A 17,762-nucleotide genomic window follows, 5' to 3' on the forward strand; every position below is an offset into this window, starting at 1 on the left:
AAAGCAAGGCATGGATGCTAAGCGGGTGTCTCCACCTTCCTACCACCCAGTGTCCCAGGCACAAACATACCCAAGGAACACATGTGGGGTGTGCTTACCTGGTGATCCACACAGCAAGTTTGCCTTGCATGCTGGTCACATGCCTGTGGTTCATGAGCAAGGTGGGGGTCACAGCAAAGGGTTGCAGTGGGGCCAGCAGTTTCCAGCAGGCTCCCGCTAATGAACTCTGCTCACTCTTATCCACTGGGCATTCACATTGCCACTATATGAAAACATTGTCAGTATTCTGTCAACAGCTTCCTTTGTTTCTGTCTCCAGTTTAGGTACAGCTAGTGATGCATCACAGTAGAAGAGGAATTTATGTTGTCCCTTTTCTTTCCTAACTTGTTTACTGATTTGGTACCTACAATAATACAGCTTTCCTGCCTGCCCCAACCCATCTGTCTAGGATGTTATGCTGCGTTTCGGTCACACAGTAAATAAGTACTTCTTCATGTGCTGTAGGTGGAATGAGAAGAGTATGAGCTGCAAGAAGGCTGCACCACTCACCAGGGTACCAGAGGTCTTTCAAGAGTCATTTGCGGTGTTTCAGCTCAGCAAGGCAAGTAAGCTCTCTTACCTCATAGGATTTAGAAGTCTTTCTGAAATTAAAGTACATTCTTAGAACACGTGAAGGCCATTAAGGAGGTTTCAGAATGAATGGCTTGCTTTCAGTGAGTTTAAGAATTTCATGAGGTACACGTGTCCAAATGCTTGTCATTGTTTATTTTTGCTCGGTGTCGGAAATTAATGTTATTGTGTACATTTTTGAGTGATCAAGCAGTAAACCAGAAGTGGATTGTATCACTGCTGTGTATCAGCCGACATTTAAAAACTGCAAGAAACTTCAGGACATTTTTAATAGCTCAACTGAGCCACGTTTTCATGTGTCATGGTGTCTTCTTCAGGCAAGAGAAATAGAGTGAAACAATAAGAAATATCTGGCTGCTTGCTAATGCACATTTCATCATTACATTCAGATAAACCAAACAATTAAATAATGCAGGAGGTTTGGGTAGATTAGAGAATTAGGGACAAAGCATTCCTTGGTGGTCAGCTATTTGTTTAGTGTTGAAGAGTAACTTTTGTAATTCTGTTTCTGTAAGCCGAGTCTATCAAGTAGAGACTGCTAGAAAACAGAAGAGTGCTGCATTTTGCATGTAGTGTGCCAAGCACTATTTCTCTGTGGATATGAACAGATTTTTTTTTAATTTGTTATTTTATTGTATTTATAATTAGCCGTCTGGATAAAAAAAAATGTTCTCTTTTAGCATCTGCAGTGATGCATTGATTCTTTCATTACAGCAAATACGCATGACCCCCGGTGTTCAACTGTAAACAATAATAGTTACTGGCTTCATTAGTAAGCTAGCAGATGGCTTATAAGTTCTCATGGTAGCTTTTATCCATTTGAGGCTTGCAGTGTGCAAATGTTTGTCTTTTAAACAGGATAAAACAATGTAAAAGGGACTCTGTGCTTTGTTTTTATTAGTAGCAATTCATTTGGATTGGAGATTTGAATCTGAGTATATGAATGCACTGTCAGTTTTTCCTGTCCACAGGTAAAGTACTTGCTGGGCCTTGCCTCTGCTTCTGTGGCATTTTCTGTACCAAAAGAAATGAAGTCAGATATCACTTCTGGAGTTTTGACAGTCATATTTTAATTAGTAGGACTCCTGTTCTAAACTCTCCCTTCCCTTCCCTTCCCTTCCCTTCCCTTCCCTTCCCTTCCCTTCCCTTCCCTTCCCTTCCCTTCCCTTCCCTTCCCTTCCCTTCCCTTCCCTTCCCTTCCCTTCCCTTCCCTTCCCTTCCCTTCCCTTCCCTTCCCTTCCCTTCCCTTCCCTTCCCTTCCCTTCCCTTCCCTTCCCTTCCCTTCCCTTCCCTTCCCTTCCCTTCCCTTCCCTTCCCTTCCCTTCCCTTCCCTTCCCTTCCCTTCCCTTCCCTTCCCTTCCCTTCCCTTCCCTTCCCTTCCCTATTTCCAGAATCAAGTGGTGCCCCCTTTCAGCAGAGAGGCAGTACTGCCTCCAGTTTACCCTGCGTGGCTCAGGAGTCTGACGGTTGAAACCATTAGTGCCATTTTGTCATTCCAAAACATTACTCATGCAGCCAAAATTTTTGCATGTGGTTTTGGAATACCCAATGGAATACAGTTTATTTGCTGTCATTACCAGTTTTGTTCCCAAAGTGTGATGAACTTCACGATGGTTCCCTGAGAGGCTGCGTGCAGTTGCAATGACTCTCAAACTCAACCTAAACATTTGTTATGGAAATGTGTAGAGCTACCTAAAGACCACTTCACCTTCAATAATACTGAATACGTAACTCTTTTAAAAGCAGAACCATTTTATTTTAGTGTGTGAATCTCTTTGGTGACTTTTTAAAATACTTTTAATACAAGCTCTCTTCATAGTTTTCATGAATTTGATTATGTTGATAGCTGGAATCAAGCTGCATTATTAGGAAAATGAAGCAGGAAGCCATATACTAAGGGCCACGAGGTCTTCAGTGCCTTCAATTCTCTGTGAAAGCATAGACACATGGCAGTGCTAGCTCCCTCAATGTGTTGCACTGTTGTGTTTCAAGTGGATCTGTACATGGAGGAGCCAGTAAGTCATTCACACTTTGTGGTCTTTCACTGTTGGCTACTTATGGTTTATTCACACTAATGCATAAGCATTTGAGTGGTTGATTTTTTTGCAAAACTAATGCCTCTGTTTAGATAGGAGTCAGCCATGTGTTTTAGAAACAACCATCAAGAATTAGAAACTTTTACTTTAGAAAAGGATAAGTATTATTTTGAGGGCATAAATGAGCCAGACTGCATGCTCCTCGTGTTTCCTTATGGTGCAGCAAATAATTTTACTATGAGTACCAAACCAGGGGACCTTTCCGAGTAGACAGTGATCCAGCGAATCTTTAGAGTTTTATATTGTATTTTCATATTCTATATCCAATTTTAAAGTTTAAAATAACTTTTGTTTGGAGAGACAGCTCTATCTCCCGGAAAAATATGGGAACGTTGGTTTCGGAGCATATATTTTCACTTCTTATCCTCATTTTTTTATTTTAATATTAAAAATAATATGTGCATAAAAATTTTCATTCTTCTGAGCCCATCTGCTCTTGCTTCTACCTTACCTGAAGATCTAACCCTTTGCAAGTGACATCTTCAAGGAAGAAAAAGCAGCAGGAGCAGATGATCTTTCAAGAAATAAAGATCCTATTTTCATGCAAATTTACAAGTAATTAAAAGTGATGGGAGAAAAAAAAAAGCATCTCAATATGCAATATCTTCAAATTTAATTTGAAGTATAATAGTTTTAAACTTTCCCATAAGAACTCCCAGTCTTTTTAAGTGGATTCATTTTGAGAGCAGTAAGAATTGTCATTCAGATTAATGGGCTGTTTTTTCTTATCAAAAGACACCTTTAAAACAAGTTTGAGGGTAATGGTAAGAAGTTTTACATTTTTTTTTTTTTCCTTATGGTTTGAAATAAAGTTAATTAATTTCCTAAGTAAACTGCATTCCATTCAAGTCTGTAGGTGAAGTATAGCAGTACTCAAAAAAGCCATTCTATGGACTGCTTCAAACCCAACATGCCTTCCATTTCAGGAAGCGTGCCAGTGGTATCTTCAGCATTCACAGTTGCCTCATTATCCATCTTGTCTTTCCCGAAGGAAGTATTTTATTAAAAAATAAAAAAGAGAGACTCTTTGTTATGAACTTTTACCATTCATTATTAATCACTAAAGATGAAAAAAATCAGGAAGGGGAAAATATTTTGTGGTAGCAATGCATTCTGCAGTTCTGTCCTTTTAAAACTGCTGCAGAAATGGAGAGATTTAACTTATATCTGACCTGTTCTGTTCTGTTCTGTCCTGTCCTGTCCTGTTCTGTTCTATTCTATTCTATTCTGTTCTGTTCTGTTCTGTTCTGTTCTTTGTCTACTGTAAAATGGAATCTGAGGTGTTGAGCATTCTTGATTCTCATGAAAGACAAAAAGAGTTAAAAGCCCAAAATCAGAATAAAATTAAAAATAAAATATTGCCTCAGCAGTGGATACAGTTCTGTTCATCTCTACTCAGAAGCTGTAAGGTTGCAGAGCTGGAATGCATAAACAACTGCTGCCATTTTATCCCATGCTATTTAAATTCATTACTTGGTACATAAAAGTAGTTACAACTCCCATGACAGATGCACCTTTATTGATTAGAAGTAAGTTTCTTTCTGATGAGTTAGGAAAGGCTGGGCATTACACACATGCATAGGAACAATGTACAGCTACATAATTTACATCTTGCAGAATGAAAGAAAAAGTGAAGTATTGATGATTTATTGATTACAGCTCTCATTTAGATGAGGAGGTGCAGGAAGTGATAAATAATGTAAATATTTTAAAATTCTGTCAGTGATAATCTAAAGGGAATATTGTGATTTGCAATAATACTTGGAAAAATTCCTCCACTAATGCCAGCAACTAGAATTTTTTGTACAACAGGCCGTGGATTTCACAGGGATTTGGTAATACCCTACGTGCATCAGCTAATTCTTCCTATGCATTTGTGTTTGGTTTGTTTGTTTGTTTCCTAAGGGAAGCTGATGCGCTCCAAGGATAAAGTGAGGCAGCTCTGTGGAAAACCATTACTCTGAGTGCTGTGAATAGGACTTTCTGCTATATTTCAGTGTCTGTCACTTCAGTGGAATTAAGAAACTGAGGAGGCTAACAGTGGTTGGGTGTAGCCACATCAAGATGGCATCCTGTACTCTAATAAACATCTTCCTGGATAAGATGTACTCAAATATTTTAGCTTCAGTTTTATGCAACTTTTTCCAACTTTTAAACTGTTGGAACTTCAGTGCAGATTTGGTTAGCTGATGCCTTAGGCAGCTACACCAAGTGTTTGAATTTCTTATGATAATGAACAGTTAAAGCTAACTGGAGTGCCTCTATTTTTAATTGATTTAGCAGTTGATTGTCTCACAAGATTTATGTTTCCCGTGTGCTCACAAAATAATGTTGTCAGTTGATGCCTGAGGCTATATTATTTTTATTACAAACATCATGCATGAAACATCATTTTTGTCAATTATGATTTTAGAGGATGAAACAGATTGTTCATAAAAGCAGAGAATATAAAATACTGTGTAAAGGTCACTCGATAGGTCAGAGCTGATGACCATCCAGCTATAAATGAACTACCAGCAGCTAGATAATATACCAAATGAGGACATTTGATATACTAATTCTTTTCCATGTAGTGACATAAAGCAAGCAAACTTGCAATACATCTTTTTTTCTACAGGAGTAAGATTGCTTCCTTTTCTGCTTCTGCCCTCATTTCATTTTCATAGCTTCATTCATTACATACCTATTAAAAACATTATTATATTCCTTCCAACATAGAGGAAAGACTTATAAAGAAAATTCTGGATGTCTTGAAAGCTTTGTAAAAGAAAGAATTAAATGGAAAATTGTCCAGAAGAGGATCCCAAGAAACTATTCTTGTGTGCATTGGGCCTATTTCTATTCATCATTGTACTCACAAAGAGCGGGAATAATACCACTGATGCCAGTGGTGCTAACAGCAGATTACTCTATTTTGCATATTCTACCAAAAAAAGGTCATTAGTATTGCAAAACTGAGCATTCAGAAGTTAAAAACTGACAATATTATGAAAAGAAGCATTAGCAGATTGCTCTAAGGAGGGAGAAGGAGAGTAATTTGCATCTTAATATGTGGATAGAAAATCTGGAAATCTACCAAAGGTGAATATCTGAATGTCTTTGAGGAAAAATTCTGTATGAAAATATTAGATATGAAGCATAGATGTAAGATTCATCAGAGTGCTTGTCAGTGCCTCTGTACTGCAGTCACCCAGTGAGGTGATGAGAATATCTGAGATAGGTTCAGAATTAAGCAAGAGTGGCCATAGGATGATTCAAGAGAATGATAGAAGAAAGCCACTAAGATTCTCCATACTAACATAGAGAATCTGTGAAGAGCAACACAGAGCAGGCCAGCAGAGATTAGTTCATCACCTTGCTGTGAGAGGGACTCAGATGGGACAGGGAGAAGGTTCATTTTGTTCTCAATGCCCTGATCAACAGCACAAAAGCCTGTGAGAAGGGATCTCCCATAATCACTGCTTTCAGTCCTATTTTTTCCATATGCGTCTGACATCAGTAGGAAAGGCAACTGTGTTGATCTGGATAGTGAAGCTTATAACTCACTGTGAAAAAAAAATGACCTGTTCTGTTCTGTTTTACTCTATTCTTTATGCTACACTTAATATATTAATATTTTAATCTTCCAAAAATGAGGTAAGTGCGTTGTCTGCCATCATTTAACCTGCCCATTTAACCTGCATGGTTGGCCTTAAGGGTACCGTGGAAACCTACAGTCAGCTTTTGGTCTTGCTTTATTGAGAAGTGGCCTGTGTTCTGGTTTAGCTGGTCTTGCACATGAAATAGAAGGTGGTGATTCAGTGTGGTAGTCTTTTCTTTCTGTAAAAAACGATTCTTTATTTTCTTCTTTCCCTACACTCAGACCTTCCAGAATTTTGTTTGTTATACAAATATGTGTTATCCTGATAGAATATAACAAAGAAGCAACTCAGACCAAACATAACCTAATTTTCCTCATCTTCTAGCTTTTCAGTTAGCTTGACTTGAGGCTGCAAAATACTGAGATCTCAGATCCATGAAAAAGTATTATGGAGAGTGGAGAATAAGCTTTCTGTGTCCAGAACCGGTTCTGGAAATCTCAAAAGATAACAGGTTAGAGCTTCTGGATAGCTGCAGGTTTCACACGTCTTTTCTCTGACATAGGTGAAAAAGAAGTTATCATCTGCAGCTCAACAAAGATAACTGCCTGACAGCAAACGTTTGTCTCAGATGCAAAGATGCAAGAACATTAGTGAGAATCCACAAACAGTTCCCAATTATAGACTGAATTGGCCACTCATAATTTTGTATTTTCAGTCAGAGTGTACTTACTGCCTCTGTGAGCTCTTCAAGTATCGCTTACCCATTTGCATCAGCTTCAGCCCATGTTTGTTTGTCAGTTGCTGTTGTCAAAAGAATAAGCCATCTTGATACCGGTGAGTATGGGCAGATGTTCTGAAGTGCAGCTTGCATTTGTTGTCTTAGTATTGTCGAGCTGGTTTTCCTAAAGGCTGCATTTGGAAACTGAAAAGGCAGATGACTGTAAATCAAGGTTTTGATGGCCACACAACTGCTTTGCACTTTCTGGGGAGGCTCCAACCTAAAAGCTCAAATACAAGGATAAATAGAGCAGTGATAAATTTAGCATACACTGCCTTAGTTAGAGAGCATAGCAATGAAGAACATCACTTAGTGCTCTAATATGCACTTTACAAATATGGTGCCCTAAATCCCTCTTTGTTCCCAGAAGTATCACAGCAGTCTTCCAACAAGTACTGTCCTCTACTTGTATACCTCCTAATTTACTGAGAACAACACAAGATAAGAGAAAATTTTGTTTTGCTATTCTGTCAGTCACTAATGTGTCTGCTGGCTTAGTTATCAGTTCATTGCACAAAGACAGCTGACAAGTAAACTTGAGCTGTTAATCTTTGTCTTCCTGGGACAGATTCAAATTAATATTCTGGTTTTCAAGTCTTTTCACACTCATTTGTACTGCGAGACCGGATTTAGCCTTCTTCATCTTCTGCATAGAATTTTTGTCCTTTCTATCTACTGCCAGGTATTGAATGGTTAATGGTATTTATGCAGCATTCTACATTCTTACCAAACAATTTGAACATAATTTAATGTATAATTTATCTAATTATCTGATGTTTTCAACTTTGGATCTAACATTGCCAGATCTCTGACATGTTCAATACAGCCCATAATTCTGGGCATAACCTCTGTTATTTTTTTAACTTCCTTATTCTTACTTTTATACGTTTTGCATTTATAATGTCTAACACATATACGTATCCATTTATTTCCCATTCAGTTTGAACTGTATTTTCCTCCTTTCTGTTCATGGCCAGCTGGTCCTTGCATTCCTGACACATCAAATTGCACACCTTGAAGATCTGTCAGTTTTCCCATTCATTAATATGACAAAGGTGAGGACTTAACACTAAGCTCTGTGATGCTGCATTTGTCATCTTCCTTTTGCATTTATAACCATCCCTTGACTTTGAAAGCAAGCCAGTTTGTTATCCAGTTGAGTATTATTTCCTTACCCTATTCATTAATAATGCATTTGGTACCATATTAAAAGCTTCCAGGGAATACGAGGGAATAGTATATACTTCTTTACCCTGGCCTGTTTTTACCATAATTTTTTCAACAATATTATGCAGGTTGGTTATGCATTATTTTTATTTTCATAGAATCATCGAATGGTTTGGGTTGGAAGGGACCTTAAATCTCATCTAGTTCCAACAGCCCTGCTGTGGGCAGGGACACGTTCCACTAGGCAATGTTTTGGTCATCCTCACACTGAAATATTAAAGCTTCTATTTACACGGAGCGTTTGGGCAGTTTACCAATGTAGAAATATTTGTCTTGTATTTTTAGATACCCGCTATAATTGAATAAGCATTATTTACTATTTTCTGAGAAACATAACATAAAGCAATGTATTTGGCAATGTGCCAGTGCAAAAAAATAAGATTTCACAAAACAGAAAAGAACTACATCCTAACAGAGAACAAAGCAGAGTCCATCAAGACGTACCTTTTAAATGTCAGAAACATGTATTTTACACACAAAAATCTGCCAGTGAAGTTTTTACATCAGTTATAGTTTCATAAAGTACCCTGGGGTGTGACTCTGTAGCAATGTGAAGACAACAAAGGAAATACGAGCCTGCAAAAATGTCACAAACACATTAAATCCAAAAAGTACCCATTAAATTCGGTGGAGAAAGAATTCTTCTTCCAACTTATTAGGCTGTTATATATTTAGAACTGGAATTCCTTTAGAACTCTTTGCCATTAAAAGCCCAGTGAATTCAACAGGGATTCATGGTGAAAAGAAGCCTGGTTGGAGATACTTGCCATATGCTACTCTTTTGATTTCACTGAAAGTTCTGTGAGCATGTTAAGGACAATATAGACTTTTCATAGCAACACTTTTTCTTTACGTACCTCATAATAAATTTTTTGTGCTTCATTAATTGATACAGAATTTAAATAACAACAATAACGAAACAGAAAAATGGGAGCATCTTCCCTTTTGACTGCATGAAGTCAGAACAAGGCCTGTTCTTGTGACTCATCATACAGAGGGGATATAAGTGTATTCCATGTGCATAGTCCCAGAAACTTGACCACTATGACCAACATCACAAATGGGTGGCTAGGCTGTAGGTTAGAGGACAGGTTCTCTAGCCATTTTTGTGATTTAATGCTTTTTCCACATTGGCTGACATGTCCTACCATTGCATTGTGGGGTTTTCTGGCCCCGGAATGATGATGACAGTTGTTCTCCTGAACCATTCAAGCCCAAAGCTTCTTGTACCACACAGTAGGTGTAGTTGTAACCATGAGGCCAAACAGCGAAGGGACAGAGCTGACATTTCTCTCTACGTAATCTTGGACCGGTGGACATCTTTCTTGGAATACTCTTTCATACCCTTAAAAGATGAGACATAGTTTGTTCTAGAGACTTCACCAGTCTCTGGAACTTAAGCCATTCTTCACAATAAACCTTTGACCCTCTAACAATTAATTCTCTATCATTACCAGCACATAGTTATCTCATTATTGACTCTCATTTCCAAGTAATTTATGAATATACTGAAGAACATGTCTCAGACAGACAACTGTGAATCTTCACTTGTAATGTCCCCACTATGAAAACTCAGCATTTACCCTCATGCTCTCTTTTTTATCTTTTAACCAACTATTAATCCATGCAAATAGTTTCCATTTGATGCCCTCCCTGTTTAGTTAGGTTCAGAATCCCCTAGCCTTATGTTGTCCCCGTGGAGCTTCTTAAGGCCTGCTCTCCACTCCCATAGAGTCCCACCACCCTGTCAGCATTTTATTTAAACAAACCTTAATTGTAGCCTAGCCAGATCTCAAGTTCATATGAATCAAAAAGAAAAAAGCAAATATCATCATGAAATTTAGCTGTGGTCAATCCTTTCTGCTTTCTAAACATTTTCTGCTACACTGAATAAAGGAAGGACACTCTTTTCAACTACCTTTCCTGAACTTTGTTGAAGGCTAACACTAAGCTTAGGCTGAACCTCATAGCATGCTTAAGACCCATCAAGTAGTACTCTTTCTGAGAAACCCCATACACTTCCTGTCTTTTCTTGGAGTCCCTTTTCTACCATCGGGTTTATCACCCTCTCTAAGCATTCTGGTTTAGCAAACCTTAACTCCAGCCTTTAGGAATAGCCATAGCATCAGGCTGGATTTGCATTACATTAAATCTTGTTATGGGCAGAAAGGATGGTGCCTTAAAGGAGGAGATAAGAATGAACTGTTAGTCCCATTAATGTTTCAATAATCTATTGTTACAAATCATCCCATTAACACAGGAAGAAAACTTTAACAATACAGTTAAAATCACTGTATATAAACTGGTTTGTATCCATCCACTCAGTTTCTTTGGAGCTGTGCTCATCTTCTGTATGTCTTAAAGGGTCCTATGGTCAACAACTCCCGTCTTCCTTAAAAAGACTGCATCAGAAATGGGGCTGTTAGGAGTCACTGTCCTTCCATGTCTCTGCTGGGAGGAGTTTCACGTTCATAGCTGATGTTTCTTTCCCTTCAGTTCAGGGGTCTGCTTGGGTTTTCTCACTAGAGTCTACAATCTTCTCATTGCCGAAATCTGAAATTTACTCCACAGCTTCCTTCAGGCCTTTGTAAAGGGCTATTGTTAGAGCAGGGTTGCTAGGCTTATACAGTATGAAAATATCCACAGCCAAACTCAATCCAGTTAGCCAGTAGCCACTTGACCACTAGACAATTGTCATATACTGGAAAAAAAAAGGTCCAGATCAGCTCCAGTCAGGACCGGCGTGGGAAACTCCTGGGTCTCTGCACTGTCAGGTCACTATGGGGTCTCTGGCCTTTTACTGGTATTGGCAAAATTGTATTTACTGGGTTACACCTGAATACACTGAAATGCTTTTATCAGAATTGTAAGTTGGTGCTTTCCTCGGGAGAATTCAAACTTCTCCCAAATAAAACAGATCTATCCAGGTGTCCCCTAATTCTGTTCCTTGTCATTGTTTCTAGTTATTTGCCCAATACACGTCAGGCTTACACTGCTACCATTCCCCAGATTTTCTGTGGAACCCTTTTGAAGAATTGATGTCACATCTGCTTCCTTCCAGAAGCCAGGCAATTTAAAGCAATAGGTTACCCCCCTGCTGTGAGTAATTCAGCTCTTTCGTCCTTGAGTTCCTTTAGAAATTTGGAGTGAATGCAATACAATTCTGGTGATTTTCACCTTATCTATTTATTCCATAATCTCTTCTACAGTAATTCCAATTTCAGACTGATCTTCTGATGGGTCCCCTGCCAAGAAGGGTTCTGGTTTCAGAAACTTCCCAGTTCTTTCCACAATGAACACCAATGCAGAGAGTTCATTTAGGGTCTCTACAACGACCCTGTCTTCTCTGGGTGCTCTTTTATGCCCTGAAAACTAGCTAGTCCTACAGATTTTGGCAAGTTTCCTGCTTCTGATGTATTTTGTGGGGAAAGGATTATTAGTTTTGATTCCTTTGTTAGCTATTCTTCAGATGCTTCTTGGTCTGCCTTGTTATGTTTTCACATTTAACCTGGTGGAGCTTGTAACCCTTTCTTTTTCTGTCCCTTGAAAACGACTTCAGCATTTTCAAAGATGTATTTTTTTGCTTCTAACAACTTCACTTACCCTGCTGATTAGTTACACGAGCTTCCTTTAGCCCTTTCTGAAGACCTTTTCAAGAGCAAGTATATATTTCTAATACAAATCCTTAGGTAGGTTCCCTGTATGGAGTTGAGACTGAGCTGTCCTTAGCTTAACAACCTCTCTCTTACTTTGTTACACTCTTGTGAATTAAAATAAAACAGAAGGGAGGATGTACCCAGGTAAGCTCCTCACTGTTCCCTGACTGTAAGCTTGTCTAGATGTTGCTGGAGGAGTTTGCTGGCAGGGTTCCCTTCCTCAAAGCTGTGTCTGTAGGAAACAAAGGAATGAAACTGAGGGCATATGTGTACATGCTGTTCTAGGACTTTCTGGGCTCTTAACTGCCCTTGCTTTGTCCCCTTACGCTTATTTATAATTCATCCAGCTGCCTTGTACTTCTGTCTCATACCAGTAGAACTTTCGCTGAACAGTTGTCCTATTTGCATTTTTGTGGCATGCTTACTGCCATTTTGGGACCGTGGCAGTGGGGAGTAACTAGGCTTGTCTGGCATCATGTCTAGAATGACAACGGGGTGATGATTTGCACAGTAAGGTTCTTGGTAGATGTACATTCCTCTGGCTTCCCTGCTAAGCTAACCAAGAGAACTCTTAACAGTGCCTGCTCACTGACCCAGCTGTTTCACAAGACTTGCACACGTAGGATCAGCAGAAGCAAAGGGAATTGCTCGGTTCTGAGGCCTTGTTGCAGTAGTAAATGTTGACAATTCCAGTGAATGATAATGACATTGTGCAGAGGGAAGATAAAGGGCTCTCCTCTCATCCACAGTGGAACCATACATGCCTCAGGTAACTCAGTCTCCCATTGGGCTATAGGGAAAGCCTGTTGTGCAGGGTGATGGCTTGCTTCTCTTAGATGTACTGTGCCTTTCAGTACAATGGAACTGGCCATCCAGACCAGGAAATCTGTATCATGTTGGAAGGATGAAGTTGAAATATATCTCAAAAATCAATGGCGTTGAAAAATTATGAAGTGTAAAAATAAGAATAGACTGTGATTCTTCTCATATTCTTTCCATGCTGGTTCTTTAGGCTTCTAAGCATCTGTACTACTCATGTACCTCTGCAACCTCATTCAGAAATCTTTCAAAGAAGAGCTGAGAGAAAGCTGCAATCCAGAAGTTACAACTGTTTTTTTCCATGCCGTGGCACTTTCCAAATGATGGCAACCGGTGAGGAAATTGAAAGTTTGAGTCCTGCCTACCACTTTAATTTAAAGAAAAAAAAAAATAGTCAAATGTGAAAATAAACATGTAGGATTAAGCCATTCTGACATATTCTAAATTTGGGATCAAAGAGATAAACTTGTCACAGTGTGCTCTCGCAGAAGTTAGGGAGATAAGATTCTTGAGGCTTTGATCAGCTTTGGCTGATCCTGAGCTGTCATTCAGTGGTTTATATCCCTGGAATATATATAGTCATGGTTACAGTGTATTCCTCCTCTAATGCGCATGGATCTCTGCTCTGCAGAAAATGAAAGTTTTGAAGCTCTTTTATAAGGTAACAAATCAAGATTAAGTTCTTGCATAGCTTAAATATTCAGTTTTTTATTTATTTGCTCTGTAGCAGTGAGGCACCACAATTATGGTGCCTTACTCCTTTATCAGTGCACTCGCTATATCCCATTTCCAGCACATCCGTTCTGAGCTATAGCACATCTTACTTATTTTTGTTCTGTGCATTAGTGTTTGCCAGCAGGTGGTCATGAGTACAACAGAATTTCTGTGCAAGCAGTCGGTATTACTGACAGGGTTTTCTTGGCCCTACTGCTGCTGAATTATCAGGAGAATAGAGCGGAAAAACATTTTTAGAAAGCTGTGTTGGATGCCAAGTGGAAACAGAAGACTGCTTCCATGAGGAAACCTACTTTACTAGCTACCTGATACACTACGACTAGCTAAATAGAAAGAGCTGTATTAATATTCCTTATGGCTTCAGGCTCTGGAAGTAAAAGCTCTAGCTCTTATGGACCGTAGTAGTTCTTATATAATCTGCAGCTCATTTCAGCAGCCGTCATCTTTCATTTGTCAGCTCAAGAAAATAGACAAACACAATATAATGTCTGTTATTGACTGCAAAAGCTGCTATTTTTCTGGTAATTATCTTGGTTCATGCCACAAGTCTGAATTTAAATGCATAATTCAGATTCTTTTGAAGTTATATGAGTCTTAGCCCTTTCACTCCTCTGAATTATGCCTGACAAATTTAGGTCCTATTTAACATTTCTAATTATATATTTTTTTTACACTCAAGGAAATTGTCAAGCTATTCCATAAGTACATCATTTTACAGTAAGAATTTACTCATGGAAACATATTGTCATCCTCACATATGCAGAAATTATGAGTCAGCTCCCTTCCCTGGTAGATTCTTTCTTCATTTGCCTTATGATTTGAGGGACTTGCAGATTCACTCTGTTTATTTTTTAAAAGTAGTTAAAATTCACTTTTTAACTACAAAGTGTAGAAAGGGCGTTTTGCAATAAAAGACAGCTCCAGTTGTGATTTTCACACTAGCATTTACTGGCTCAGCCTCTTAGTAAAATATCAAATATCACAAGATCGGAAATAAAAATAATCAGAAATGATAATTATGGAAACACCATGCGAAGAAGAGCTTTGATAACTAATAGTATAATTAGCAACTGAGAAAACAATGGACATCAATGTTAACGAATGTTGATAAATTTCCCTTTAAATGTATATCTGGAGTTGTACTTTGTACAACTGTTTTCTTGTTAAAAGGAAGAGAAAGAAGAAAAAGATTGGATAATTTTGAATACATTTCTGCTAAATTTGGATACAGAATAATATGATTAATTCAAGGAACGGCCTTTTTTCTTTTTTTAATTAAGCTGTGTGAAAACCAGAAGTGCAGCCATTTAAATGCTGCAAACAGCTGCCAGTCCGTGAGGTGAACCGCATGTGGATAACTTTGCCAGGGAAGATTCAGGCTGGATGTTAGGAAATACTACTTCTCTGAAAGGGTGGTCAGGCACAGAAATGGGCTGCCCAGAGAGGTGGTGGAGTCACCGAGCCTGGTGGTGTTCAAAGAGCGTTTGGATGGTGTGTTGAGGGACATGGTTTAGCGAGAACCAGTGGTGAAGGGCGAATGGTTGGACTGGATGATCCTGTGGATCTTTTCCAACCTTAGCGATTCTATGATAAGTACTGAATCTTAAAGTAATCTTGAATTTGAAATGTAAGTTTGAAAGTGTTCAAACATTCCTGCAAGTAGGTGAGGTAGACAACATGGTGAGAAACGGAGGGGTGGTCAGCTGAGACTAGGACAAAGCACAAGACTGGAAAAATCTGTGGGTGTTAGTATACAGTACATAATATATATGTGTGTTACTATATAATGTATAATATAAATAATATGTATTGGTCAGTTATAAGTTAGTGATATCATTTTTTTTATATTAAAACACATTTAAAGGAGACTCTTACGACAGTGTTTACTTTGCATTTGAAATTGTCATGTGATTGTAATTGTAAATGCTTAGATATCAATGAGTTTTATTCTCTCGACTGATAAAAGGTTAAGCAGTGTAAAGGGAAATGGGGTCAGAGTTCCTGACAATTTTTCGCAGCTGATTTCTGCAAATGAGTCACTGAGGAATTTACCCTGGGAGCATAGGAAATGCCACAGACTATACAAATCTGTATTGTACTGCCTGCCCGCTGAAGTGAACATAACCACCGTATGGGATACATTAAGGAAATAAAACATCTGCGGGTGTAGTTTCTTCCCATGCTCTAGGCATTTTAAGTGTGTTTTATGTGTTGAATCATGAGAGCCTATAGCCCTCATACATTTTAATACTATTGAACATATTTTAATACTATCAAACTCTTGCTTTTATTAAAATTCATATAAAAGGATAGTCTTTTTTTTAGTCATATTTAGCTCTTGTCTCAAACACATCTTTCAGAAGCAAGTTTACAGGTTAATTATACATCAAGACCAAAAATTCTTTCATTGTTATTATTGGTCAATTTCTCCTCTGTCTTGCATTAGGAAAGAAGGTAAATAAAGACAAGAATTTTACCTGGTGACGTATATTAGATATGTTTTTAATGCAAGTATATCATTGTGTCTTCATTCTCCCCTAGCATGGAAGCATCTAATTGCCTTCGCTGCCTTCCATTGCACTGTTTCCCTTTCTGTTGCATCCTTTCAAATTCTGATAACAAGAATACCAAATACATTATGTAGGAGATGCTGATGGATACATCTCATCTTACAGTGTTTCAGAAAATACTAGAATATGGTTTATTTTTATTCTGAATAATGTTGTTCGGAGAATATGAATTTCACCTTATGTCTTGGCCAACAAATCTAATTCCTGGGATTCTTCTCACGACTGGGTTAATGTACATTTGTCCACTAGAGAGCAGGCTGAGACCAACAAACCCATTCTGTTCCTGTCATAAACTGACTTTGAACCCAGGTGTCTTAATGTAAATCGTTAGTACATTAAAGCACTGCACCTTCTAGCTTCAGCTGTGAGTATATATACTGCTATCAAACTTGATGGATATAGCTTGTGAAGCTTAGTGACCTAAGGTGGTGATAATAAAGTATTCTGGAACCTGGATAACATTTTATTCTGTCACTATGGTTTTCTTGCTCTGGTGACATCAACTAATTTGTACTGCTTTACAGGGAATTTCTGTGCCCAGCTTTTTAGCCAGAGTCTTGGTTTCTTTACGCTGCTTTTACTCTTTTCTGTCAGACTGAATTTCTTGCAGAAAGAAAATATTGCTCGATATTGATTCCATTGTGCTAGCTAATTTCAGGCTCTTGTCCTGCAGATCATCTGAAGTGCTGTTCAAAATCTTGAAGGATTTTCTAATGCAAAATCCACAAATAAAATAAACCACACGGTATTGCCCAGAGAGAACCCGCCATTCTCTAATCCTTTAAAAAACTGTTACAAGTCCAATTATCAGGCTCTTCGCAAGGCACACACAAACAAATAAACAGTTTTCAAAAAGCTCCTAAAATTCTTAGATTTTTGGCCTATGTTTTTATTTTTTTTGGTGTAAAATATTCCTATTCTGTGGAAACAGGCAGATATACCAGTGGTGAGATTCAGAGTTCTTGATACTGTCCCCATAGAACTCAATGGAATTTTGTAGAAGTAATAAGAAATCTCTTAGTTTACTTTGCTGTAAATGAAGAATATCACATTTCAATCCCTTTGCTTCCTTTGTTTTGAACACAAGGTACACCTGTTATTTTAATTTCTTTTTCTCCCCAGGCAGCTGTGAATGCTGGCCTCAAAAGACAATTATTCTTCAGTACTTTGAGCCCTAGGAGTACTCTCTTGTATTCTGAAAAATAAGAATTGAAAATATCTAACTAATGCCTGTCTTCCCTTTCCACAAGCTATAGCCCATCCACCTTTGAATTCATTAATGGTTCCTTCCTCAGTGATCCCATCCTGCTCTTTGCCTGCTTCACCTAACCATCTCTTTTTAGATAGCACAAAGCTGCTGTGCGTCCATGCTAGAATTCCTCATTTCCCATATACTGTTCTTGCTGTGTGAGTCAGTGCCTTCCTAATCTGGGTATGGTTTTATTTATAATGATTTTAAAGGTACAACATTTTTTTCAAAAATATTTGAATACAACCTGAAAGACAAAAGATTGTGTTAGTAGAGGCAAATACCGGCATCGGGTGATTTCAGCCTGAACAAATCATGTTTGTCTGATTCAGACACCTAAAAGCAGAATCTCATAATGGGAAAATGCCAGAAAATCTTGAAAAGGAATCACACTGCCAACTCTGCTTATAAAATAAATTAG

At 38.3% G+C, this 17,762-nt stretch overlaps 1 protein-coding gene across 1 annotated transcript in view; it reads left to right on the forward strand.

The window, feature by feature from the left end:
• The first annotated feature begins 12,702 nt into the window (after positions 1-12,702).
• The window catches only part of DCTD (dCMP deaminase), a 31,520-nt gene continuing 26,460 nt past the window's right edge, over positions 12,703-17,762 (forward strand). Inside the window, exon 1 of the mRNA XM_025149631.3 lies at positions 12,703-13,120. Within this exon, the coding sequence (XP_025005399.2) occupies positions 13,089-13,120 (32 nt within the window). The 5' untranslated portion in view covers positions 12,703-13,088. The remainder of the gene's footprint in view (positions 13,121-17,762) is intronic.

Source organism: Gallus gallus, chromosome 4 (assembly GCF_016699485.2).
Source record: "Gallus gallus isolate bGalGal1 chromosome 4, bGalGal1.mat.broiler.GRCg7b, whole genome shotgun sequence".
Taxonomy (NCBI): domain Eukaryota; kingdom Metazoa; phylum Chordata; class Aves; order Galliformes; family Phasianidae; genus Gallus; species Gallus gallus.